This window comes from Mauremys mutica, chromosome 23, assembly GCF_020497125.1.
Source record: "Mauremys mutica isolate MM-2020 ecotype Southern chromosome 23, ASM2049712v1, whole genome shotgun sequence".
NCBI classification, from domain to species: Eukaryota; Metazoa; Chordata; order Testudines; family Geoemydidae; genus Mauremys; species Mauremys mutica.
Genome location: NC_059094.1, coordinates 14,200,423 through 14,226,715, shown reverse-complemented (window position 1 = coordinate 14,226,715; position 26,293 = coordinate 14,200,423). Strand labels below are relative to the sequence as shown.

The 26,293-nt window shown below is 47.8% G+C and overlaps 1 protein-coding gene across 1 annotated transcript in view; it reads left to right on the top strand.

The window, feature by feature from the left end:
• The first annotated feature begins 979 nt into the window (after positions 1-979).
• LOC123355285 (bone morphogenetic protein 8A-like) overlaps positions 980-26,293 on the top strand; it is a 36,918-nt gene continuing 11,604 nt past the window's right edge. Inside the window, exon 1 of the mRNA XM_044997598.1 lies at positions 980-1,704. Coding sequence (XP_044853533.1) covers positions 1,302-1,704 — 403 coding nt within the window. The 5' untranslated portion in view covers positions 980-1,301. The remainder of the gene's footprint in view (positions 1,705-26,293) is intronic.

Below are 26,293 nucleotides of genomic sequence, written 5' to 3'. Positions count from 1 at the left end.
ATCTGCATTTTTTGTAAGAAAATTGTGGTGGAAAAATGTTTCGCTCCCTCTAATTAGATGCTAGGCAGATTGTCCAGCTCCACATTTGAATGGCGTGTTGCTACGAGGCTATAATCCACATTCACCTTTGTCAGCCCAGCACCACCTGCTGTACGAGAATCTGCACCTGGGACCGGTTTCTACCCCCCGTGTTCACATGAAGTTCCAGGCACGAGGGCGAAGTGTCAGAGTTAAGAGCCGAGCCAGGAGAGGGCAGCGGATACCAACCAACCCATCCCACCGTCAACCCGGACCTACCAGCCCAGGAACGTTCCCACGCGCGGGGTGGGGCTTATCGCCATGAAGGCAGCAGAGCGGGCGTGGAGGGGTGGCGGAGCAGAGACGTTCTGGGGTCAAAATGGGCTTTTTTTAGTCCTGTCCCGGCCCTGTGCCGCAGGGAACCCAGGATCGCCGAGCACGGGCCCCCGAGGGCCAGCTTTGAGCTGGAAACCCCCGATTTCCGTGGACGAAAGCTTGGAGCCAGGGCCAGCCCCTCGCTACTCCCTCTGCGGCGCCCAGCTCAGCCCCGGCTGCGCCCGCGGAACCGCTGGCCTCTCGGCAGCCGGCTCTCTGCGCCCCTTCTCCAGGGGGAAGGGGATGAAAATCGCCCCCAGCTGCGCGGCCAGCGCAAGAGCCGACACCTGGGAGGCAGGAGGAGGGCAAAGCCCCAGCGGAGCCCGGGGGTGGTGGGCTGGGAGGGGGCGCCAGCTAGCTCGGTTTTTCCAGTGCGCCTGGCACGCTCCTACCCAGGGGTTTGGAGAGCTGCGCCAACGCGCAGCGCTGCGCCCTGAGCTACCCTAGCTCGCCGCCACTTGCGCTCAGCCGGGGGCCCCTTTAGGCTGGGGGGCGGGGGGGTGGGTTGCGGTACAGACACGTGCTCCGGGTCCCGGCGCTGGTTAACGCGCACGCCCAGCAGCTCTCCGCGTAAAGCGCCAGGGCAGAGGGGCGCCCGCCTGCTATCGACGCCTCCCTGGCCAAGGGGGTCCCCGGGGCGGGCTGCACGACTCCGGGGCAGCTCCGCGTCCCGGGCCCAGCGGGGAGAGTCTGAGCCCAGGAGCTGCTGCGCTTTCCAGCTTCCGCCTTCGGAGAAGAGGCTCCCGCAAGGCCCCGCACCTGGCGCTTGTCTGGCCACGACCCAGTCCAAGCCCCCGGCTGCCCGGTCCCACGCGCGGCGGCCAATGGGCGGCTGGTGAGGCCGGCGCGGCGCGGCGCAGCCCGTGCGCCCCCGGGAGCGCAGCGCACGGGCTCGGCCGGCAGAGGCGATGCGGCTGCTCTGCGGGGCTCTGCTCTGGCTCCTGGGGCTCGTGTGTGACCTGGGTAACAGCAGCTTCCTCCGGAGCCATCTCCATGCCTCCAGCTTCCTGCAGCGCCGGCTGAGCGGCCGGGAGAAGCGGGAGATGCAGCGGGAGATCCTGTCCATCCTCGGGCTGCCGGGCAGACCTCGGCCCAAGGCCTCCGCCGGGGGCAAGCTGCCCTCCTCCGCGCCCCTCTTCATGCTGGACCTTTACCACGCCATGGCCAGGGAGGAGGAGGACGAAGAGGAAGAGCAGCTGGGCTGGGGCCGGGGGGTCTCCCGGCCCGTGCTGACCAGCTTGAGCATCCAGGCGCCGCCGTTGGGAAGAGTCATCAGCCGGGCGGACACGGTCATGAGCTTTGTCAACGTGGGTAAGTGCCGAGCGCCCAGGCGGCTGGAGAGACCAGGACCCCGGAGGGCGGGTGGGGCCCTGCCTCGGCTTGGGCACCTGCCCCCACTGGCTCAGGGGACTTTCGTCACCTCTTCTCCGTCTACCCAGTTACTGGAGTCACAGGTTCCCCGGCCAGTGGGGACCATTGGGAGCCTCTTAGCGTGACCAGACAGCAAGTGTGAAAAATCAGGACGGGGGGTGGGGGGCTAATAGGAGCCTATATAAGAAAAAGCCCCGAATATCGGGACTGTCCCTATAAAATCAGGAGATCTGGTCACCCTAGAGCCTCTGGCCCGGCCTGACCCCCTGGATAGCCCAGAACTTCCCCCGGGGAATTCCAGCGCAGACAAACCAGCCAACCTGTGGCTGTAGCCAAACGCCCCCTGACCAGCTTGCAGGGCTTTCTTCACCCCAGTGCACATACAGGAGTTAAGGGTTAGAGCAGCTGTTCGGTTAAAGCTCAACTCTTCTGGGGGCTCTAAAATCCTCAAATGGCCTTGAAATGAGTGTCTGGTCTCCTGGCCCATTGGCCTGGGTCTTTTCTGTCTTTTTTTCCCCCATGGTTCTCATTTCCCTCCCTTGAAAGTTGTCCGCATTCAAATTATTTTTCTGACACGTATTGGTCCCACCCCCACCCCCACCCCCACCTATTGGTTCCCATCTGTGTTTGACCCACCTCTCGCCCTTTATTCTGGGCCCCGGTTTCTAAGGCCGATGCTTTCCCGTGTTGTCCCAGGCTGCTGGTGGATTTCTGTCCCTTTGTTTCGAGCTAAGCTAGCAACACTTCTCTTCTGGTTATTCTTCACTTGAGGGCTGGTTTATGACCATTTGCGTGGACTCACTTGCCGGTTATTCGGCAGTCTGTTAAGCCTCTGGATATTTGTGACATCAAAGATGATGTAATGTGGAGGTGACAGCTTTGTCCTCAAACCATCCCAGATATGAAGAGCCTCTTGACTGCTTCCAGTCTTACATGGCCATGCAACGTGCTAGATATAATATATGGCCTAGTGGCTAGAGCTCTGAACTGGAAAGATGTGGGTTCTCTTCCCAGCTCGTCACTGGCCTGCTGGGTGACCGTGGGCAGGTCACGTCCCCTTGTTGTGCCTCAGTTTTCCCATCTGTGAAATGGGAACAATGACAGCGATCCTCCTTTTGTAAAGTGCGTTGAGACCTTCTGATGAAAAGTGCTGAAAAGAACAATTAGACTCTGGAACTCATTGCCACAGGAAGTCGGTGAGGCCACGAGCTTAACAAAATGGAATTGGACCTTCATCTGAATAACAAGCAGATCCAGAGTTGTTGTTATAATTAATTGAAACACATTTTGTGAAAGGCCTATTAAACCTAGTGCATCCGGACCTAAGCCAATCCCTGTTGCAGATCAAGGTGAGACCTAATGGGGAAGGGAGCAGTTGGCCCCACATCTGCCTACTGCCGGGTTCTTGAATCTTCCTCTGAATTAGCTGAGCTAAATGGATCTTGAGTCTGATCCAATCTGGCAATTCCTGTGGTCCTAAAACTTTATTCTCAGCACCCCACAGGGAAACACACTAATAACCCAGTAGGTTTATTTCCTGTTAGACTGGGGTATAACCTAAACCTAATTTAAACCTACTAGAACTCAGTAAGTTACCATTGGCCAGGGTTCCTGAACTGTTGCGTGTGCCCGTGTGAGGCAAAACATGGCTGGATGGCATCACAAAAGCAGCACCAGGTAGCCTGGCTAAACTCGCAAGATGATAGAATTACCTTCTTCTGACGGGGTTAAACTTTTACTGTCCATGCATCTACCAGGGCTGCCGCTGTCTGAGTTTAGGACGCACAAATAATTTGACTCCGTGCGACTATCTTGGGAGGTTCTACAATGCATCCTTGCGACAGCCGTACACTTTGTTACTTACGTACCACCGCTATGTGCTTAACCTCGCGTCCCGGGCTGCTCTCTGCAGATCTTCACTAGGAACAGAAACCTCACTGCTAAATTTAACTTCATCCTAAACCCCACAGACCAAACCTCGCTACTAATTGAAACCTCTCTGCTTTATTGTAGCGCTGGCTAGTGCTGGTTATGATGCCATTCGCTTGCTGGCATCCTACGCACAGATGTGGCTCTTGTGCCGCATCCTTTTTGAAACAAAGCCTTTAGGAGGCTGGATGGTACCTCCAGATGCTATTCCCTGTTTATCAAGCTGACTTCATGAGTGAGTTGTGGTGGAAGGTGGGTATGGGGGCCTCCTGTGATGGAGATTCCATTTCAGTGTCAAAAGCTGTCACAGTGGTCCCTGTTAGCCTGAGTGGGAAGCCTGCTAAAATGGGGTGGGATGTGCGGGAGCAGAAAGGGGGAGAAACTAGACCAGAAAATGCCTGTTTGGCACAAATTCGGCTGTAACTTTGTCCCTGCTGGGGATAGCCCTGGGTCAGTCTAAACCAGTTCGTCTCTTCTACAATCTCCAGTTTAAAGACCAGGCTGCGAAACTGTAACCCAAAAGTTACTTCCACCTTAACACGCTGGAGGTGAAAAGGTGGAAATCCACCAAAAGTGACGAGTGCCTTCAAAAGGCTGGATGTTAAATGGAATGGGTTTACAACAACGGCTGATCTCCACAGTCACCCAGAAAGGGAGGTGGAAATACTGGGGACGTGTGTTAAGAGCGAAGACCGAGTGTCCGCTGTGGCGGGCTTGCCATTAAGCAGTTGGAGGAGGAACATGTGAAAGGGGCTGCTGAAAGAACCCCTGTCGAACAGTGCTTAGAGGGTCCGTCTACACTGCGGCCGGCCCAGGTCAGCTGACTTGGGCTTGGATGGCGGGGCTCAAAGTTGCAGGATAGATGACCGGCCCCTGAGACCCTGCATGGGGGGAGGGCTTAGCCCAAGCTTGAATGTGACACTGTAATTTTTTGCCCCACAGCCCATGCCCAAGTCAACTGACCCAAACGCTGAGACTCGGTGCTGTGGGTTTTTTTTATTGTAGACGTACCCAGAGAGGGAACACTTGTGGGGCTTAACAACATAGAGGACATGCAAGGATTGGTCCGGGATAGACAGGGATGGCAGAGCCTTTTGTGCCCCGAGTAATGTCTGATGCTGCAGGATGGATTCAGGTTCAGATCTGTTCCAACACACAACGGCATCTGTCGGTTGTGGAGGCGGACTCTGATGATAAAACCACCTAATTTTCAGCAGCAGCGTATTAGTAATTCACTCTTATCAGAACTGACGTCCAAAATACAGGGCCAAATCTGCCCTGATGTAAGTGGGCACAACTCCGATTGGAGTCAGCGGGCACTGCGTCGCTTCCATTTTCGGCATACGTGGGCCCGGAGATCCACCAAACAGGAAGGATTGATGGCCATGGAGCAGAGCATGCAGGGGACACCCCAGCTCCTCTCTTCCAGCAACAGGGTGGAACAAGCTAACGACATCAGGACACTGAATCAGGATTCAAAATAAAATCCTAAAGGTTGCTCCTTATTGCTGGACTCCGGTCAGGCTGGGGACAGTCTAACGCTTCTGCCACTGTCCTAGCTATATTAATGACATCTAAAGTGATGATATTTCTACCCAGCACCTCTGTTCCTGAAAACTAATGTGCAAAGTTCACTGCAACAAATCAAAGGAAGCTAATCAGAAGAGGGGCTTCATCTGTAAGGGCAGGCTTTGAGTGTGGATGAGGTGTTTCTAGAACAAAAACAGCAATATCTGAAACACGAGACCTTGTAGTAATGGGTGACTTTTCCAGTAGCCATCTGGGTAGTTAAAGTAATACGGCAAAACACAAACTTCCGAAGAAGTTTGTGTCAAGTATCAGGGGGTAGCCGTGTTAGTCTGTATCCACAAAAACAACCGTGCAGCTGAAGAAGTGAGTCTTTTTACACACAAAAGCTTATGCCCAGATAAATCTGTTAGTCTTTAAGAAGTTTGTGGAATGTCCTTGAGAAGGTGGAGGAAGTAGCCAGGGGGACAGCCACTTTAGACTGAAGTCTGACTAACAGGGAGAACTTGCTTGCAGATCTGAAGGTTGAAGACAGTTTGGGGGGGGGGGAAGTGATCATGGAATGGTAGATTTCTTTATTCCAAGGAACAGAAGGAGTCAGAGCAGCAGAATAAGGACAGGGGACTTCAAAAAAGGAAACTTTAATGAATGCGGAGAATGGGTAGGTAAGGCCCCATGGGAAGAAAATCTAAGGGAAAAAGGAGTTCAGGAGAGCGGGCAGTTTCTCAAAGAGGCTGTTAAAGACACAACAGCAAACTACCCTGATGCAGAAGCAGTATGGGAAGAATAACAACAGGCCAATATGGCTCAACCGGGAGCACTTCAGTGACCTGAAAATCAAAAAGGAATCCTACAAAAAATGGAAATCTGGACAAATGGCTACGGCTGAGTACAAACCAATACCACCGGCATAGAGACAAGAAGGGCTGAGGCACAAAATGAGTTACACCCAGCAAGGGACATAAAAGGCAACGGGAAGAGGTTCCCCACATTTTATTAGGAGCAAGAGAAGGATGAAGGCAAATGCAGGGCCTCTACTCAGCAGGGAAGGAGGATGAATAACTGATGATATCAAGAAAGCTGAGATGTTTGATGACAGTTTTGCTTCAGCCTTCGTGAAAAGGGTTACGGGTGACCAGATTCTTAGCACAATGAATATTAACGACAAGGGGGAAGAAACACAAGCTGAAATAGGGAAAGAACAGGGTAAATATTCAGATGAGCTAGATCTATTCAAGATAGCAGAACCTGAGGAAACGCATCTGAGGGTACATAAGGAATTAGCTGAGACAATCTCTGAGTCATTCGTGATTCTTCTATATGTTCTCAAAGGTCCAGCTGAGGTCCCAGAGGACTGGAGAAAGGCAGACATAGGTAGGTACGATCTTTAAAAAGGGGGACAAAGAAGACCCAGGGTATTATAGAGCAGGCAGTCTAGCGTCTATACCTGGAGAGATACTGGAACAGATGATTAAACAATCAATTTTTAAGCCCTTAGAGGATAATAGGGTTACAAGTAATGTCCTACATGGATTTGTCAAGAACAAATCATGCCAAACCAACCTAATTTCCTACTGGCCTAGTGAATGTCCCACAGGACATTCTCATAAGAAGACTAGGGAAATGTGCTCTAGATGAAATGATTATAAGGTGAGTGCAAAACTGGTTGAAAGACCGTACGCAAAAGGTAGTTACACCCTCCCAGTTTGACAGCAACACTGGGTCAGTCCTGGGGCCGTTGGTCAATATTTTCATTAATGACTTGGATGGCAGAGTGGGGAGCGTGCTTCTGAAATCTGTGGCTGATCTCAAGCGGGGAGGGATTGCTCCAAACATCCTTACCAAGCTGGAGAACTGGTCTGAAATCAATAAGACGAAATTCGAGAAAGATAAGTGCACTTCACTGAGGAAAGAAAAACCAAATGCGCAATTACAAAATGGGAACTAGAGGCTAGGTGGTGGTGGTACTGCTGAAAAGGATCTGGGGGTTAGAGTGGATCACAAATTGAATCTGAGCCAAGAACATGATACCGCTGTGAAAAAGGCTAATATCTTTCCGGGGTGTAACAACAGGAGTGTTGTATGCAAGACACAGGAGGGAGTTATCCCACTCTACTCAGCCCTGGTGAGGCCTCAGGAGCTGGCGTACTGCGTCCAGTTAAGGGTACCACCCTTGACAAACTGGAGAGTGGCCAGAGGAGAGCAACAAAAATGATAAAAGATTTAGAAATCCTGCCCTACGAGGCAAGGTTAAAACCCAGCAACCTGGGCATGTTAACAATTGAGAAAAGAAGACTGAGCGGGGGCAGGTCTGGGGCCGGGAGCAGGGTCAGGGCTGGGAACAGAGCTGCAGCCAGGCCACAGTTGGGTGCTGAGGCTGGGGATGGGGCGGCGCTGGGTGGCCCTCCCTCCCCACCCCCCCATAGGGGTTGACTCAGGCCCCCCGAAATGTTCTTCTGTGCCCCCCCTAGAGGGATGTGCCCCACAGTTTGGGGACCTCTGCAGTAAGCTGTGTGACAAATTATTCTAATAAGCCATCAACCTAGCGTCTCTGTTAAGACCGTGGTTTTTAGCGTCCAGCAGAGTAATTAATTTAAGTTCCCAGGCTGGTCTTAAGAAGGTGTTGTGCAGGATTCCTTTGAGGATGATGAAAGAGATAATACTTAGCCCTGCCACGAGTGCAGGGGACTGGATTAGAAGACCTCTCGAGGTCCCTTCCAGTCCTACAATTCTGTGAGAGGTCAGCTGCGGAGTGATCGCTTTGGGAAAAGTTTGCCCATGGGTGACAAGGTGGTTTTGTCTGTGACATTCATTCGAATGTCTGGTTTCATCCACACAGGTGGTGTTGGGGCATTTGATGTGCTGGATGAGGTGCTTCATATGCCATGATTAAGGCTATGATTTTGTCATGGAGGATGTGGAAATCACGGAATCTGTGACTTCCAGGGACCTCCATGACTTGAGTCTGCAGTGCTTGGGAACTGTAGGGTCTCCCCGCTGCCGACCCTGCAGCTCCTGGCCGCTGTGGATGGCAGGGTCCCTGGAAGCTTAGAGCCATGAGTGGCAGGGGACCCCACAGCTCCGAACTGGTTGTCCCCCTCCCCCGAGTGGTATGGAGACTGCAGCGCCTCAGTTTGTCACGCATATTTTTTGTAAATGTCATGGACAGGCTGCCATGAATTTTTCTTTATTGCCTGTGACCTGTCCGTGACGTATGCAAAAAATGTCTGACAAAATCTTAGTCTTAGTCATGTTAGGTGTGTGTAGGACCCACGGATCATGAAAGTTGTGTTAGGGGTGGGAGATATTGATCATCCTAGCAGGGGAGATATGTCTGCAGGTTTCACATCTGTTGTTTTGGCAGGGTCCAGTGCTGCTTTGAATTGCTGTGTCCTGCTGATGAGGAGCTGGGGGAGATTTTGGGGTGGGGGGAGAGGGTGGGTTGAAGGCCAGAAGAGTGGGTTTGTGAAAGATTTATTTCAGGCTGTGGACCCCCTCAAGTATCGGTTGTAACTGTTTGATGGTACCCATATGGATTCTAGTGTGGGGTGGCATTTGACAACTAGGGGTGTACAGCAAGTGGGTTTTCCCCCCTGTGCTGAAGCAGGTTCTTCTGGGGTATTTGGGTGACCCGTTCTATGACACAATTGACTCTGGTGGTGCGTCCTTGTTTAGTGAAGGTGGATTTAGGTGTGTATCTCGGACTGCTACTTCAAAGCAAATTCTGGGTGTAGATGACCGATTTCATGATGCCTCTGGGGCAGGGAAGGGAGTTGCTGGACTTAAGTGTGGTGATCTGTGGTTTAAATGGTAGTGAAATGGTTGGGTTACAAACAAACACAAATAATGAAACGTCTGATTCACTAGTGCACTGCAAAATTACTTGGTTTTAAAATGAAAGTACTTTATAGCCATCAGAATTAAACTTATATATATAAATATTTTTTTTACAAATGCTAGCCCTGCACTTACATGTTTGTGTGAGTTGTACTAGCAGAAGAATGAAGTGTATAATGCAAGGCTGTCAGAGAACCTTAGCAGCACTAATGCAGGCCACTGTCTGTAACACACACACACACACTCTCTCTCTCTCTCTCTCTCTCTCCCCCGTCTCCTTACACATCAAAACAGACATACCTTTTTCTAGTCCCTCCCCTACAAACCTTCCACACCCATCGCCTGCAGGGCAAGCTCACCTTTGCTACGGTTTGTGATAGGACCAGGTATGGGAACCGTATTGCACCATCGGCATGTTCCGAACTTTTAATTTAAGATTCCAGTCACCTTCATTTCAAAAGGAAACTAAAAGCTGCCTCATGCTCCCAACCACAGAGCTAACCAGAGAAGAAGCCAAGGGAAGCTGTAGGAACCTGATGCAGCCTTCAGGGAGTTACTATCCACTCCGGTTATTTTGGGAAATACAGCCGAGGAGCCACCCATTTTAATGATTTACTTATGACCCAGGAATTTGAGCTGGGCAGCCCAGTACCTACTAAGGATGTTTTCTTTCTTTGTCACACTCAGTGGGTAGGCCCGGTCAGTAAGAACCAGTCTGGGGTAGTCACTCCACAAACGAGGGTATTACGTGGTGAAGGATCGAGCCATTTTAGGACAAACTGGGATTCATATTACCAAGACAGGGTGGCCCGGATGCATGTTCTATAAAATGACCTGGACGTGACTTTCTGACAATACAAATGCAGCCCCTTTCTGAGACTTCTGCAGCCCTGGCTGTTTTAAAGAGAGGTTTTTCTACTTGCCAGTTATAGAGTGAATCTGCCTGAAAATGCCTCCTCCCCCCGAGGAGCCAGAGAACGAAGACCAGTCTTCTCTGAGCCGTGTAGCTATTTCACTACTAATAAACACAAGGGGGAGATAGCAGAACCCTCCATGTTTACCCCGTAAACTCATCTGCAGAAAGGCATCTAAGGGACACAGTCAAGTCAGTTTCAAAAAGTAGTTTTTTGTGGGTCTATAACATCGTCCTAGTTCTAAAATGTGTTCCTCTCCCCTGCTGCTACGTGCAAACCTTGCACAAATTAAATGTGAGGGCCAGAGGCTCACCTGCCAATAAACCTGCCTGTGTGCAAAGTGCAGTCAGATACATGGAGCAAACTAATCACGCGTTTTGTCAGTTTCTCAGATGCCAGGTGCAAGGATATTGAGTTAAGTGTTCGGTTTTTTTAAGTGAGGTGTCTGCATTTTTTTTTTCAGTTGGCACCGTCCCTTTACAAGGCTGCACAATATAACCAAGAAAATGTTCCACTTTTCCAATTTTCGCACTATTTTCTTCTGTCTCATTTCCATATTTGTAATAATATGCAGTTGTTTGGCACACTAACGACACAGGGCTTAACAGACCAAGTACCACACGGAAAGCACTTAATAAAATAACCACCAGGGTTTTTTTTTTTCCAGCCATTATAACAGGTGGCCATTTGATATAGGGCCAGCCAGCTCACCAGGACTCCCAGCATTTTAGCTGTTGGCCTCCACTTACGAATCCGGGTGGAGCAGTTTTTCCTTCCATCCGTTTTAGCAAGTCAGCTGTAGTGCAGCTGAAACAGCTGGGCGGGTCTGGAGTGTGGCTGGAAATGCTTTTCAGAGGTGGCCACTTAATGTAGGGAAAGTTAATATCAGAGAGATGGGAAATCTTAGGGAGACTTAATTATTACTTCTCATTAACCAAAGAGATTGCATGTTGCGTTCCACAGCAACGTCGCCGCGCTTGGCTTTAAGAGAGTGTTTTTTGGTATGAAAGGTAACTCAGAGTGCATCCAGATTCTAGCAAACAGTGCAGCGCATCTCTCACGTCCTTTGCTGGGAGATGGGACGCTGGCTGTATTCCCCACACAAACTGAGGGGGATCTTCAGCTGAGAGCCGCTAGAAGGGAGCAGAAAGAATTGCCATTCAACCTCGTGCAAAGGTCTGCGCGCACAGTATTACCGCCTATGGGGGATTTCATCAGCACAGCTAGTTTTTACTCTGAGGCCAATTATTAGCAAAGACAAATTACCTTCAATATTAAAGGCTGCTGTTTTCCCACTCCTGCTGTTCCCTTCATTCTCCAATGGCTTATGCTCCCTCCCTAGTTCCTCGGATGAATTTCATCGACAGTGGCCCAGTAGATCAAGACACAGACTGGGGTAATTGTTTTGTTTTGTGGCAAAGCTTTCTCACAACACTGGATGAAGGGTGTGTGTGTGTGTGTGTGTGCATGTATGCTTCCTTTAAATGTGCAGAATCTTTGTCAAGAAAGTATAATTTTTTGCAGAGGGGGTAATGGAAATATTAGCCAGATTCCACTGAAACATACTTTCAAACTTCACAAAGGAATTGCAGTAACATACGTGTCTTGGAAATGAAGGGACCCAAGCAAGCCGGCTTTATGATCAAATGCAACAGAATTTCGGAACTGCTTGTGAATGAATAGGTGGCTGCATTGGAGTGATTCCGCGGCCTTTTGCTCCTAAGTTTGCCCCAGAAGGAGCCAGGAATTGTTTAGGAAATGAGAAGCCAAGCACAGGTCCTTATCTGCCACATTTTGCAATGCTTGGGAGTACTTCTAAATCCCTTTTTCCCCTTTGGAAAGCTTCTGTAGTTTATTTTTTCCTGGTTTCAGCTGAAGGGTAGCATCCTTCTTGCATCTCATTTAAATATATTTTAAGACTCCGAATACTTGATGTGGTTGAAGATGCTGGCATCTCCTTCTAATTTCGGGTCTGAAATGGCCATTTGGAGGCAGCCAGGACTAGTAATTACAACTGCTGTGTAGTTTATAGAAATGGCGCGCACACAAAAAGTTTGACAATTAAAAAAAAGTGCCTAAAAATACCTTGCAAACAGTGGAGACTTGAAGACCTGCTCGTCAGCACTGCAGAGATTTCTGGCTGGGAAGAGGGTTGAAAGGACTGAAAAGAGAGAGCCTGGAATTCTGCGAGAATGCTATGAAGGCGGCCTGGAAGAGCCGGTAGAGATTGCAGGATCCCAGCTCTACCCTCTGTAAGGTGCTGGGGTTAGAGAAACACAGAGAGGCCGATAGCACATCTGGAGCTTTGCTCCACTCTGGGGAGAGGCTCCTTCAGAAAGTGGTTTTATTAGATACAAGACCAGAGGGGCAATTTCAACCCTTCCTCGGGCCTGCAGCTGCTTGAGAAAAACGGCAGCCCGGCTTTCTCACACTGAACATCACTCCGTTCCCCCAGGGTCTCTCTCTGTCTGCCCTTCCCCCAATTAAAATAACCGAGCGCGTGACAAATGAAAGGCACCTTTGAAAGCTCAATTAAGCAAGTCTGGCAGTCTTGTTTGTTTGTTCCCCCTCCTTTTACCTATTAACTTTTAAAAAATGAGACTGAAAACTAAAAGTGTGGGTGGGTGGTGGGAGGAGGGGATCCGAAGGAGCAGAAGGATTTTGATCCCTAGGGAAGCTGCCGCTCTACTTGCTGTAAAACAGGCCTGCCAGAGACTAAACGCCTCGGTCGGCGCACAAGTTCAGCCTTTACTCAGAGGTGCTGAGATGGTAGGAAAGTGGTGCTGGCCCGGTGCTTGGCTGGGATCACTTGGTAAAGGGTTCAGTCCAGCACGAGAGGAGAGAGAGTCTCAATACCCCTCTGGCCTATTGGGTATATAGGTTCTGATACCACATTCGCTCCCCGAACACCTCCAAGTGGCACATTAAGTAGTATGAGTCTCACCTGTCACATGCTGTTTGGTCTCCCAACCTCTGTCCAAGCCTGCCCAGAACCCCCGGTGTGACTCAGACAGCTGGCCCCCACCGCCGTGGCGTCCCTGCTCCAGAACCTGAGCCGGCTACGTGAAAACTAGTGCAGGCATGTCTACACGAGCGGAATCATAGCCCCTGACTGCAGTGTAGACGTACCCTGCCGGGATGTTTGAACAGGGTCACTATCGGTGTCTTTCATTTCCTTCTTCTTTCTTACCAGTTAAGGTGTGGCACAGAACAACCACCGGAGCTCTTTCTGCTGGGGGTCATTCGTGTTTCTCAAGCAGTTTGCTCACGAGGTGCGTAAAAGCAAATGGCCAAACTGCTTAAAGGACTAGTTAGACACTTCAGATAGGTCCTTACTAATATCTGTGTGTGACTTGAACACTTCTCTGGGGAGGCTTCTAGAACCGGAAAAAGAACCCTAGTTGTGGTTTTACTAAAGGCACCTATAAAGCCAGCTGCTATCTGATTTCACAAGTGCTACCTCTCCCTCTACTTAACAATCTTCTATTTTCCATGTGTAGGGTACCTGTCATCCCCAAAGACTATTACCCAAATCCTCCAGACCCTCTGTTACCAGATGTAGTGATACAAACGTGAGCACTGGCCACTGACCTCAATGGTACCACTCTGAGTAGTAAACACTACACCCAGTAGTAGGTGGCTGCAGGATCGGGCCCGATCTTTGAGCTGTGTTACAGGGAAGCATCAACTACTGTATAGCATAATGCAGCACGGTAAAGGGAGAGGACATTTTTGACCAAGGACGTGAGGGTAAACCCCCTTGCGTTCTGAAGATGGCCATAGGATCGTTAATGTCCACACTGAACACACGGGACATCTGACCTGAAATGTTTATCCAGCCATGCAATAAAGAAACCTCAAAACAAGCCAGCTATTTTTGCAGTTTACCTCCAAAAAGAAATGCAGCCGTGTTAGTCTGGGCAAAGCAAACCCATGGTTCCTGGGAGTCTGTGGATTTTCAGCCGGATGCGTAGCTAAGCCAGCCATTCCCACCCAATCAATAATTGTAAAGATTTGGACTTATCATTTTAAAGATCTCCCATTCCAGGATCTCGGTGTATTTTTACAAACATTATTTAAAGGCTTGGAACACTCCCGGGACGGGGAGGGGAGGTATTATACAGGGAGGGGGAGGTATTATACACAATTTCCAGATGAGTCAACTGGGAAAGAGGTTAAATGACTTGGCAAGGTCTCAAGGAGAGATTCTGTAGGGGACTCTGAACCCAGGAGTCTTGACTCTGGGACTCTTACCCTACTGACTAGACCAGTGGTTCTCAAACTTTTTTTTTCCACAGACCACTTGAAAATTGCTGAGGGTCTCGGCGGACCACGTAATGATCTTTCCAAATGTTGTTTGTACCATTAACTAACTATTGTAAAGTGCTTTGGATAAAAGCACTATATATAAAAAAATAGTAATAAGTAACGTTTTTTGTTCTACAAATAAAAGCACACAACTCATATTTTAATATCAGTAGTCTTAGCTTTCTAATGTGATGGATGTGCCCTCTCTCCTCTGCTGTGGCAGCCCCTGAGCTGGGGCTGGGATGGAGGGGGGGGGTCCTCTCCTTCTCTCTCCCACCACGGCAGCCCCCGAGCTGGGGCTGGGAAGGAGGGGGGTCTCTCCCTCTCTCCCCCACCACGGCAGCCCCCGAGCTGGGGCTGGGAAGGAGGGGGGTCTCTCCCTCTCTCCCCCACCACGGCAGCCCCCGAGCTGGGGCTGGGAAGGAGGGGGGGGGTCTCTCCCTCTCTCCCCCACCACGGCAGCCCCCGAGCTGGGGCTGGGAAGGAGGGGGGGTCTCTCCCTCTCTTCCCCACCATGGCAGCCCCCGAGCTGGGGCTGGGATGGAGGGGGGGGTCTCTCCCTCTCTCTCCCACCACGGCAGCCCCCGAGCTGGGGCTGGGAAGGAGGGGGTCTCTCCCTCTCTCCCCCACCACGGCAGCCCCGGAGCTGGGGCTGGGAAGGAGGGGGGGGTCTCTCCCTCTCTCCCCCACCACGGCAGCCCCCGAGCTGGGGCTGGGATGGAGGGGGGGTCTCTCCTTCTCTCCCCCACCACGGCAGCCCCCGAGCTGGGGCTGGGATGGAGGGGGGGGTCTCTCCCTCTCTCCCCCACCATGGCAGCCCCCGAGCTGGGGCTGGGAAGGAGGGGGGGGTCTCTCCCTATCTCCCCCACCACGGCAGCCCCCGAGCTGGGGCTGGGAAGGAGGGGGGGTCTCTCCCACTCTCCCCCACCACGGCAGCCCCCGAGCTGGGGCTGGGAAGGAGGGGGGGTCTCTCCCTCTCTCCCCCACCACGGCAGCCCCCGAGCTGGGGCTGGGAAGGAGGGGGGGTCTCTCCCTCTCTCCCCCACCACGGCAGCCCCCGAGCTGGGGCTGGGAAGGAGGGGGGGTCTCTCCCTCTCTCCCCCACCACGGCAGCCCCCGAGCTGGGGCTGGGAAGGAGGGGGGGGTCTCTCCCTCTCTCCCCCACCACGGCAGCCCCCGAGCTGGGGCTGGGAAGGAGGGGGGGTCTCTCCCTCTCTCCCCCACCACGGCAGCCCCCGAGCTGGGGCTGGGAAGGAGGGCCGACTCTCCCTGGCAGCTGCAGCCCTGGAGCTGTGGAAAGTCGCCTCTTTCTCTGGTCACTGCAGCCCTGCACGTCCCAAATTCCCCCCACCCCGTCTCACCCCACTGCCCCCTCCCATTTACCCTCTATTCCCCCCAGGACCACCACCTCACCTTACATGTGTGTCTTCTCCCAGGGCCAGGCACCTAATTAGTGGAGCCAGTCTGCATGGCTCCACTAGTTAGGTGGGTGGCCCTTAATTCTCTTGTGTGCAGCCACCCAGGTGCACACCTTAGAGGGAACTATCTGCGGACCACCTGAATGGAGCTCATGGACCACTAGTGGTCCCCAGACCGCAGTTTGAGAACCTCTGGACTAGACCATAACCGGAATGGCTGTTCGTATTCGTATAAACTCAGTGTCAGTGTCTCTCTTCCCATTGCCAGGTTCCTTGCTACGCTAGGATTTAATTAAAATTGATAATTTGTCAATTTTTCAACTCTCTTGGGTGACCTCATCAAAGGCTTTACAAAAATCTAGATCCACTGCCTTGTGTCCATTTCCCTGAGACACACAATTTGTAACTTAGTGAAGAACATAACAATATTTGCCTGATCTGTCTCATAAACCCATGTTGCTGTTCACCAAGTTTTCATTTCAATGCACAGATCAATTACTATCGCATGTGCCCTACTAGGGTAATGGGCCCATAGTTTCCAAGATTAACTTTTGGCCTCCTTTTGATGACTAGGTCTATGTTCTCCAGCCCTCTGACACGTCCCTTGTCCTTTGTTATTGACTGGAAATTCTGACTAGTAGTATTTTCTCCCACTACTTCTTTCAGAGTACTTAGAAGAAAATCATCAGGCACAGTTCACTGAGACAGGTTCCGCTTATTAAAGTAACTTCTATATCAACTTCCAAACTTATCACTGTTGCCTTTTTCTTCTACCAGAGACTGAAGAAAAGGGTTAAATACATCTGCCATTAGGAATCCTCTCACTAGTATCCCTTCTCTAAGATTGGTCCTACTGCCTCATTGTTTTTCTTTCTATACCTGATGATTTCAAAATCTTTCTTTGGTTCGACCCCTATAAAATATGAGCCAGTACATGTCTCAAATACCTCAAATCCTTTCAAAAGGATGACCGCTATGACCCTGACAAGACTTGACTGACCAATTAATGTCAAAGCTGCCCTTGTCTGCCCTCACATCGCCTGTTGTGGATAAGTTTTACCAGGTGAGGGATTTAGGGAAGAGGACATTTGGTGAGCTTCATAGTCTGCAGAGAAAGTGACAAATCTTGTCTTGGACCCCACTCAACATCAACCTGGGTTTGACTGACCGCGAAGGCAATGGAGCCTTCTGGACCAGTTTCATACCGGACATGGAATTTGTGCTACAGCGGAATTTCGGTGGCGTTTTAGAGACAGTTCCCTTTGTCATTGTGGACAGCCGCAAACCATGGTGCGTATTGTTGAGGACTGCAAAATGACTCAACTTCCTGGAGGTCTTCGTGCCTTGAACATTGTTGATAAGAATGCTGTGGCTTGGCTTGAGTGGGTTGCCTACACCAAATAAATAAATGTCAAAGCTTGAGATTTTTATCATAAGCTCTAAGGAGACCTCTTAAGTGAATCAGTGTCTTTCAGAACTGCTGTAATTAGATGATTATGCGTATAGGGATTCCCATACGCCTATATGCAGCAAACATGCACCCAACACATGTGGGTAATTAGCAAGTTGTTTAGTTTTCCACGCACGGCATGAAAGCAGCTTGCAAAGTATTCTCGTTACAGATTCCCGCCCGGGAGGAACCAATCATGGTCTTTTGGAGCGTTATTTTAAGTTTTACAGCAAATAAATATAAAAGGCACCTAGAGACCATCTGTGTTAATTGCGCCTCTCCGTGAGTGAGCACGTGCTCATTGAGGGCCTGTTCTTGGGCAGGAGGCCGCCCGATGAAAGCAACACGGGAGGTCGGCTGTCCTTCTTTAATGGGAACCCCTTCATTAGATTTCAGTCGGAGGGGGGAGACAGACAAGAACAAGGAGAGGAAAAGAGGTGAGACGAGGTTTAAAACTCTCCTAAGAAGGGGGAAGACTGAACCATGTCATCATTATTTGTGTGTGTCACTGTGATCCTGGTCCTTGACTAGGGCTCCCTTGTGCTAGGTGCTGTACAGAGGCAGCTGTTCTGTCCTATTTCACTCAGGGTGACGAGTGGCAGTTGGGCAGACGGATTAAATTTTGGTGATTATGTAACGATGAAGCCAGTGACGGAAGGAGCCAAGCAGAATTTTGAACCACGGAGCTTTAACTATTCAGGAAAATGTTGCTTGACATCCATTTAACAAAAACAGCCCTATTCCCGATTCACCCTAGCAGACACATCACTGCATCAGTCCTTTAAAATTAATAAGCCCATGGTGCTTACACACACATTTATATGCACACTGACTGATAGACATAGATTCGGACTGAGATTTTTTTTTTTAATGAAGCCTAAAAGATTTGGATCGCCAGTTCCCAGGGGATTTGAAAATCTCCGAGCTCCCACCCACACACCCACAAACACTCTCACACACGCAGACAGAAATCAGCAAGAGAGTTGAGCCTCTGACACAAGACGCATTCTGAAAAGTGTGGTGTGATCTCTATAACCACCCCTCAAACGGGTACACTCTGCTTTTCGGGGTCAGCATACGTCTCCACACAAGCCCCAAATGCAATCGACTAAAGTAGGAATAACCTAAGCAGCTGGCTGTGTATAGATGATGTTTCCAGGTCAGGACGTGCCCCATGACTGCCTAGGCCACCTTCATAATGTCCTTCTATTGCTTATGCCCTGGAGGAACTAAGAGGAACAAGGTGGGGGAGGGACCAACTTCTGCTGGTGAGAGAGACGAGCTTTCGCGCTTACACAGAGCTCTTCTTCTGCATGAACTCAGGCAGGGACAATGGTCTTCGCAAGCCTGGTCCCGGAAGACTGTTTCCACAGCTTTGTGCCACACTATGTGTGATAACACATCAACCGCAACTGAGAGAACTTCTCCAATGATGCTGAATGTTCCTAGATTTGTCGGCCACCCTGAGCCTTCTGCTTTAGAACTCATCCGATCCACTGAAATGCACTAAACGAAACCAACTCTGGAATAATTACAGCACTGAAAAACACCCAGAATTTTCACATTTAGCATCTCCTTGTGATGTTGCCGCACAGACCTCCTTGATTTTTGCCACAAGAATTCCTATTGCCCTTCCCTGAATGCATGTTTATACATCAAATAGATGACAAATTTCAAGTATTCTGGGAAAACCTCTAATTGCAGTTGTTTATAGTTTTCTAAGTCGTTAGTATGGATTTTATTAGCAAGATGCTGATGCTGTTCCTGTATCTCTTGTCTGTTGTTTCTGTATTGTAGAACTAGGAAAGGAACAGTATTCCATGGCACTGTATCCATAAATAACCGCAGCTGAAAGGAGGAAAGATAGAAATCTTGCTGCTGTCCAACGTAACTTTCTCGATAGAAATTCAATCAGATGATCAGATCTCTGTGTATGTATACATGTTGGTTTCTGTCTCATTTTGTGTATTCTAGCTCTTGTCTCCATCTAGCACATGGCAGATTTCTTATGTTCAATTTCTTCAGAGTAATGGAATTCAAGTCTTCACCTAGGAGAAATTTTGGTATAAACTCAGGGCAGGAAAACGACATTGATCTGAGATCCAGGACTTGCAACACTCCATCCTTGTTCTCTGCCAAAAAAGCATCGCTAAGCGGAGGAGTCAGTGACTTAGTTAAAGTCCAGTATCTTGTGAATTGTCAAATACTGTATTCCAATGGAAAAACGGAGAACTTCAGCTTTTCAAAGGTATGCACCGTTTAGCTATAAGACTTGGCTGGTCATTAAATATTGGACCCTATAGTCATATCATTCTGAGTATCATCTTGCTTCTTCCTTCCGTAACTTTAATCCCAGCGTGATTTGAGCAGCTGGAAATCTGAGAACTGCCACAGCTGAACATTGATGCATCATATAATAGCACATCATAATAAAGACCTACCAGACCTTAATACACTTTGGCAGAGCCAGTGAGAGTGCTTTCAGGGCTATGTTTTCAGCATGGATGCTTGGTCAGTGGAAAGAAATGGATCCCTGCAAGCCATCTGGACCAAAATCAAAGGCCTTTGTTCGTTTCGTTATGATGCTCCCTCTGCTGTTATAAATGGAGCATTCAGTCCTAATAGAACATTCCCTGTTAATGGGGGGGGGGGTAGGTTAAGTTTCAGAACAGCTTTATGAGACCTCCCAGTGCACATTGTCTGCAGAACGCCTTCTTGACAAGTCGTGACTCGACTTGCCATGGATATGGATGGGTTTAAAAAAAATTAAAATGAATCCGGTGGCTTTGGAGCGAGTGTGCAGATGTTCGCACGGTGGTGATTTTGTTTTGTTTTGTTTTTTTTTGTATGGCGAGATCAAAATGCAGGTTTCTCCTCACCAAATGTCTTCTGTAACATCCTTCCCCAGCACAGCTGCCCGTCCCTCGGTGCCAGGCCCACACCACGAGAACAGGAAGTGCTCTCCGCATCCGCCCCAGGCTGCCCTTGCCTGATGCTTTTTATAAAATGTAGCTTGTGGTGAGCCCAGTAGCTGGAGGGAAGATTTTTTAAAGACACATGGATGGATAATTAAAATCTTGGTGTTTCGTTTTGGAGAAGTGCATTTTGCTGTTCACGCCCCTTATATAAACATTCTTTGGATATTCTCTTAGCAGATTTTCCCACTGTTTTATATTAAGAACATAAGAAGGGCCATACTGGGTCAGACCAATGGTCCATCGAGCCCAGTATCCTGTCTTCCGACAGTGGCCAGTGCCAGATGCTTCAGCGGGAATGAACAGAACAGGGCCATTATTTAGTGATCCTTCCCCTGTCATCCAGTCCCAGCTTCTGGCAGTTGGAGATTTAGGGACATCCAGAGCATGGAGTTGTGTCCCTGACTTTCGTGGCTAACAGTCGTCAATGAAACGACCCTCCGGGAACGTACCTAATTCATTTTTGGAACCCAGCTATACTTTTGGCCTTCACAACATCCCCTGGCAATGAGTTCCACAGGTTGACTGTGCGTTGTATGAAGTAGTATCCCTTTATGTTTGTTTTAAACCTGCTGCCTATTAATTTCATTGGGCGACCCCTAGTTTTTACGCAAAGGGGTAAATAACACGTCCTTTTTCACTTTCTCCACACCATTCAGGATTTCATAGACCTCGATCATATCCCCCCTTAGTCGTTTCTTATCTAAGCTGAACAGTCCCAGTCTTTTTAATCTCTCCTCGTATGGAAGCTGTTTCAGACCCTTCGCTGTACCTTTTCCAATTGTAATAGATCTTTTTTGAGAGGGGGCAACGGTGGTATTCAAGGTGTGGGCGTACCAGGGATTTATATAGTCGTGTTGTGATATCGTCTGTTTTATTATCTGTCCCTTTTCTAATGGTTCTTAACACTCTGTTTGTTTTTTTGACTGTTGTACATTGAACAGATGTTTTCAGAGACCTAGCCGTGATGACACTACAATCTCTTCCTTGAGTGGTATCAGTGAATTTAGACCCCATCATTTTGTGTGTATAGTTAAGGATATTTTTTTTCCAATGTGCATTACTTTGCCCTTAGTATTACATATTGAATTTCATCTGCTATTTTGTTGCAACTGCTCACAGTCAGCTTTGGATTTAACTATTTTCAGTAATTTGGTGTCGTCTGCAAGTTTTGCCACCTCACTGTTCACCCACTTTTCCAGATCATTTATGAATATGATGAACAGCACAGGTCCCCGTGCAGACCCTTGGGGGACCCCGCCATTTCTTTCCATTGTGAAAACTGACTATTTATTCCTATACTTTGCCTCCTATCTTTTACCAGTTATTGAGCCATGAGAGGACCTTCCTTCTTATCCCATGACTCCTTACTTTGCTTAAGAGCCTTAGATAAGAGATCTTGTCAAAGACTTTCTGACCAAAATTAGCTACATTAGCTACCCTCCAGTCATCTAACGGAGAGGCTGATTTAAGTGATAGGTTACACTCCACAGTTCTGCAATTTTGTATTTGAGTCCCTTCAGAACTCTTGGGTGACATATTGCTGTTTAATTTATCAATTTGTTCCAAAACCTCCTGAGGAATTGTCTCAGATTGAGGTGTCAATAGAGATCTGTCACCTAAAAAGACTGATTCAGCTGTGGGAATCTCCCCCTCATCATCTGAATTCTTTCCATTGGGCTTCACTGCATTTAGCTTCTCTGCAATGGCCTTGTCTTCCCTGAGTGGTCCTTTAGCACCTCGGTAGTGGAGTGGCCCCAGTGGGTGTTTGGCAGGCTTCCTGCTTCTGATGTACTTTAAAAAAAATGCCGTTAGTTTTTGCGTCTTTAGCTAGTTGGTCTTGTGATTCTTTCTTGGCCTGCCCTGCCCGGTTATACTTTTACACTTGAATTGACAGAGTTTATGCCCCTTTCTATTTTTCTCACTAGGATTTGACTTCCAATTTTTAAAAGATGCCTTTTTGCCTCTAACCGCCTCCATTACTCTGCTGGTTAGCCATGGTGCCCTTTTTTTGGTCCTCTTACTGTTGTTTTTGTTTTTGTTTTTAAATTGGAGCATACATTTAGTTTGAGCCTCTATTATGGTGTTTTTACATAGTCACCATGCAGTTTGCAGGCATTTCACCCTCGTAACTGTTCCTTTTAATTTCCATGTAACTAACTTCTTCATTTTTGTGGAGTTCCCTTTTTGAAGTTAAATGCTACTGTGGTGGGTTTCTTAGGCATGTTTCCCCCCTACAAGGTTGTTAAATGTAATTACATTATGGTTGCTATTACCTGGTGGTTCAGCTGTATTCACCTCTTGGACCAGATCCTGTGCTCCACTTAGGACTAAATTAAGAATTTCCTCTCCCCCTGTGGGTTCCAGGACACTTATTTATGGTGTCTAGAAATTTTATGTCTCATCTTTTCTTGAGATGAGATAGTTGAAAACCCCCATTATTATTGCATTTTCTTCCTTTGTAGCCTCTCTAACCTCTCTGAGGATTTCACAATCACCATCACCATCCTGATCTGGTGGTGGTTAGTATATTCTTACTGCTACAGTCTCATTGGTCAAGCATGGAATTAAAATCCATAGAGATTCTAGGGTAGTTTGATTCATTTAAGATCTTACTTTATTTGACTCTGCTTTCTTTCATATACAGTGCCACTTCCCCACCCGCACGACCTGCTCTGTCATTCCTATGTAGTTTGTATCCTGGTATGACCATGACCCATTGATTATCCTCATTCCACCAAGTTGCCATGATGCCAGGCACTCTAGTCCACCCACCTACGTATTTAGACTTCTAGCATTTGTATATATAAGCACTTGTACATTTTGTCAATCCAGGCGAGTCTCATCTTAAGCGGGGGTTCCGTTCTGCAGTCAGCGCGTAAAGCAAAAACCGCGTCTAGTCAAAATTACATTGAGTGGAATGGCGGGCGGAATCGCCCGCACTATAGGTACAGTATTAAAATTGTTGTTTTTCTCTCTTTTTTTTGCCGACCTCGTAAAGCTGAAATTGCGCATGTTAAATGCGCATAAGATGCGACAGACCTGTATTCAGTTGCTTGTGTTATATTTCTGTTCCCTGTTAACAATGTCAAATGTAGAAATGAGATACCATGCGTTCAAGTGCCGGTTATGAAGATTATGGATAAAATTTTCAAAACTAGCTTAGTGAGTAAAGACCGCATGTTCTTAGGCATGTTGACTTTGCTAGACTTTAGAATCCTACGTGCCTAAATCATTTTTGAAAATGGGATTTAGGATCTTAGATCACTTCGGGTAAAATTTTCAAAACCATCTAACCCTTAAACCATATTTATTCATTACTGAAACTGAATAAATATTAATGGCTCTAGAACTTTTCATGTAAACGTTTTGTTAATTAGAAGTGACTTGGAGAGATGTGTTTTAAGTTGTTTACGGCTGCGTGGATGTGTAGGTGAGAATGGTTTCTAAATTAATAATATATTGGGATGCCAGCTAGATTTTAAAATGAAATCTGCCAACTAGATGGGTTTAATAGTTTTTGGTTTAATAATAATTTGCTTAATGTATTATTTGATTGTTATAAAGAATTCATGTTAATACCCCTTTTTGGCTGACTCTAAGAACTGCTCGCTATTTTAACACTAGGTTTGTGTAAGAAGTTACTTGTATTTCAGAAATAGGACTTTTTTGGTTTTTAATCATTTAATTCTATCCTTTCGTTACAGACAATGGTATTTCTAACCCACGATTAAAAGAGAATCTTTATATCAGATAGCATATATGCTAAGATTAGAGCTGATCAGATTTGTGTGTGTGTGGAAACTTTTGACTGTTCCTCAAACACCAGGAAGTCTTTGGTTTTTCAACAAAATGCTGCATTTCCACGGAAAGCAGATGCTTTCTGTGAAAATGTTCATTGTGCCCAAAACATAATTTTCTGTCTAAAAGCAGTTTTTAATGGGAAAATGTCAACCAGTGCTAAACAAGTTATACAGCTGGGGGAGAAAAGGATGAACAGATCAGGTTTTTCTTTTATTTTTTCCAAATTGTTGTGTGGAAATAATAAAAGCAAATGAAAACATATCAGTTTGATGCTGTATGCAGTGGTGGGGTAGCTGTGTTGGTCCCAGGCTGTTAGAGACACAAGGCAGGGGAGGTAATATCTTTTATAGGACCAACTTCTGTTGGTGAGAGAGATGAGCACTCTTCTGCAGGTAACCTGTAGAACAGAAGTTGGTCCAATAAAAGATATTCCCTCACCCACCGTGTCTCACTAATCACTCAGCTGAGCATTGACAGAATTTCTCATGTGAGTATTAAACTGAAAGTGCAGCTGACTGGCTGGGAAACAGGCCACTTTCAACTCCCATGTGGCTTCCCATATGTGCTCCCAAAAGAACTTGGGTTCAAAAACATATAGACGTTCCCACACCCATTCTCAGTCCTATGCAAGACCTTCCATTGAAAAATCAAATCATTTGGATAAACAGGATTTCTTCTTTTTGCTCTTTGCCAGGTTTATCAGGGCTCACAGCAGGAGATGGGTCAATGTTTGATTATCATTATTTTGATTATTTTATTACAGCAGCACTAAGAGCCTCAGTCTGAGATCAGGCTCTGGCTGACTCAAATCTTATTAATTCAACAATTTAATGATTCAATTAATTAACTAAAGTTAACAAAAACTCACCAATAACCTCATTGATTCCAGGTTGACCTGTGGCAGGTTTGAGGGGAGGGTACTGCGGGCCTGTTAAAGGGAGGTTCTTGCTTGTTTTAGAGATTCCTGGATTTCCACTGGTGTTCACAGTTCAAGAAGGGTCTTGATAAATTGGAGAGGGTCCAAAGAAGAGCCACGAGAATGATTCAAGGATTAGAATGACAAACACAAAGAGCTTAATCTATTTAGCTTCGCAAAGAGATGGTTCAGGGGTGGCTTGATTGCAGTCTATAAGCACTTACAGGGGAAACAAATATTTTGATGATGGGCTCTTTAATATAGCAGAAAAAGGTATAACAATATCCAGTGCCTGGACGTTGGAGCTAGACACATTCAGACTGGAAATAAGGTGGACGTGTTTAACAGTGAGAATAATTAATCATTGGAACTGACCAAGGATTGTGGTGGATTCGCCATCATGGCAATTTTGAAATTGAGCTTGGATGCTCTAGTTCAAATTGGAATTATTTGGGGGAAATTCTGTGGCTTGTGTTATGCAGGGAGGCAGACTGAATAATGACAATGGTCCTGTCTGGCTGTGGAATGCATTAATCGATGAATAATCTAATATAATATATGGAGATAGGTCTATCTCATAGAACTGGAAGGGACCTCGAAAGGTCATGGAGTCCAGCCCCCTGCCTTCACTAGCAGGACCAAGTACTGATTTTGCCCTAGATCCCTAAGTGGCCTCCTCAAGGATTGAACTCACCAATACTCAAACCACTGAGCTATCCCTCCCCCCTGTGGTTTTATTAGGGTCCTTTTGACGTCTTTGTAACTTGCTGGAGCAAGTTCAGGATTGGCTGCTCTGCACTTTGCTGCTTGATGACCAGAGAGGAGAAGAGCAAGAATTCAATTAAATTGTTTTAGTTTTGCAGCAGGGCATTCATAGAATATCAAGGTTGGAAGGGATCTCAGGAGGGATCTAGTCCAACCCCCTGCTCAAAGCAGGACCAATCCCCAGACAGATTTTTACCCCAGTTCCCTAAACGGCCCCCTCAAGGACTGAGCTCACAACCGTGGGTTTAACAGGCCAATGCTCAAACCACTGAGCTCTCCCTCCCCCACTAACAGCAGGTTCCAGAGTTAGTGTCTTCAACCTCTTTCTTCCAGGATGCTTTATTTATACAGGAAAGGGAACAAATCAAAGAGCGAGAGAGAGAGACCATGTGCCAATTTGGCTTTTATGCCTAAATCCCAGGGGTTTCACTGGCTCCAAGCCATACATACATCTGGTGGTGATGTCCTAGCCTCAGTCTGGATTTCAGAGTTGCATTCCTGTAGTATCCAGCAGATGGTGCAGATGTGTTGCAAATAGTTTGTGGACTCAAATTCTGTCGGAGGGAGAATGGCTGAAAGAGCTTTAAGACTCCCTTGTGAATGGTCCCCAAATCTAATAATTTTTAATGAATACGAATTTCTTTTAAACAATCTCTTAATCTGAAGAGAACTTTTTAAACAAATTG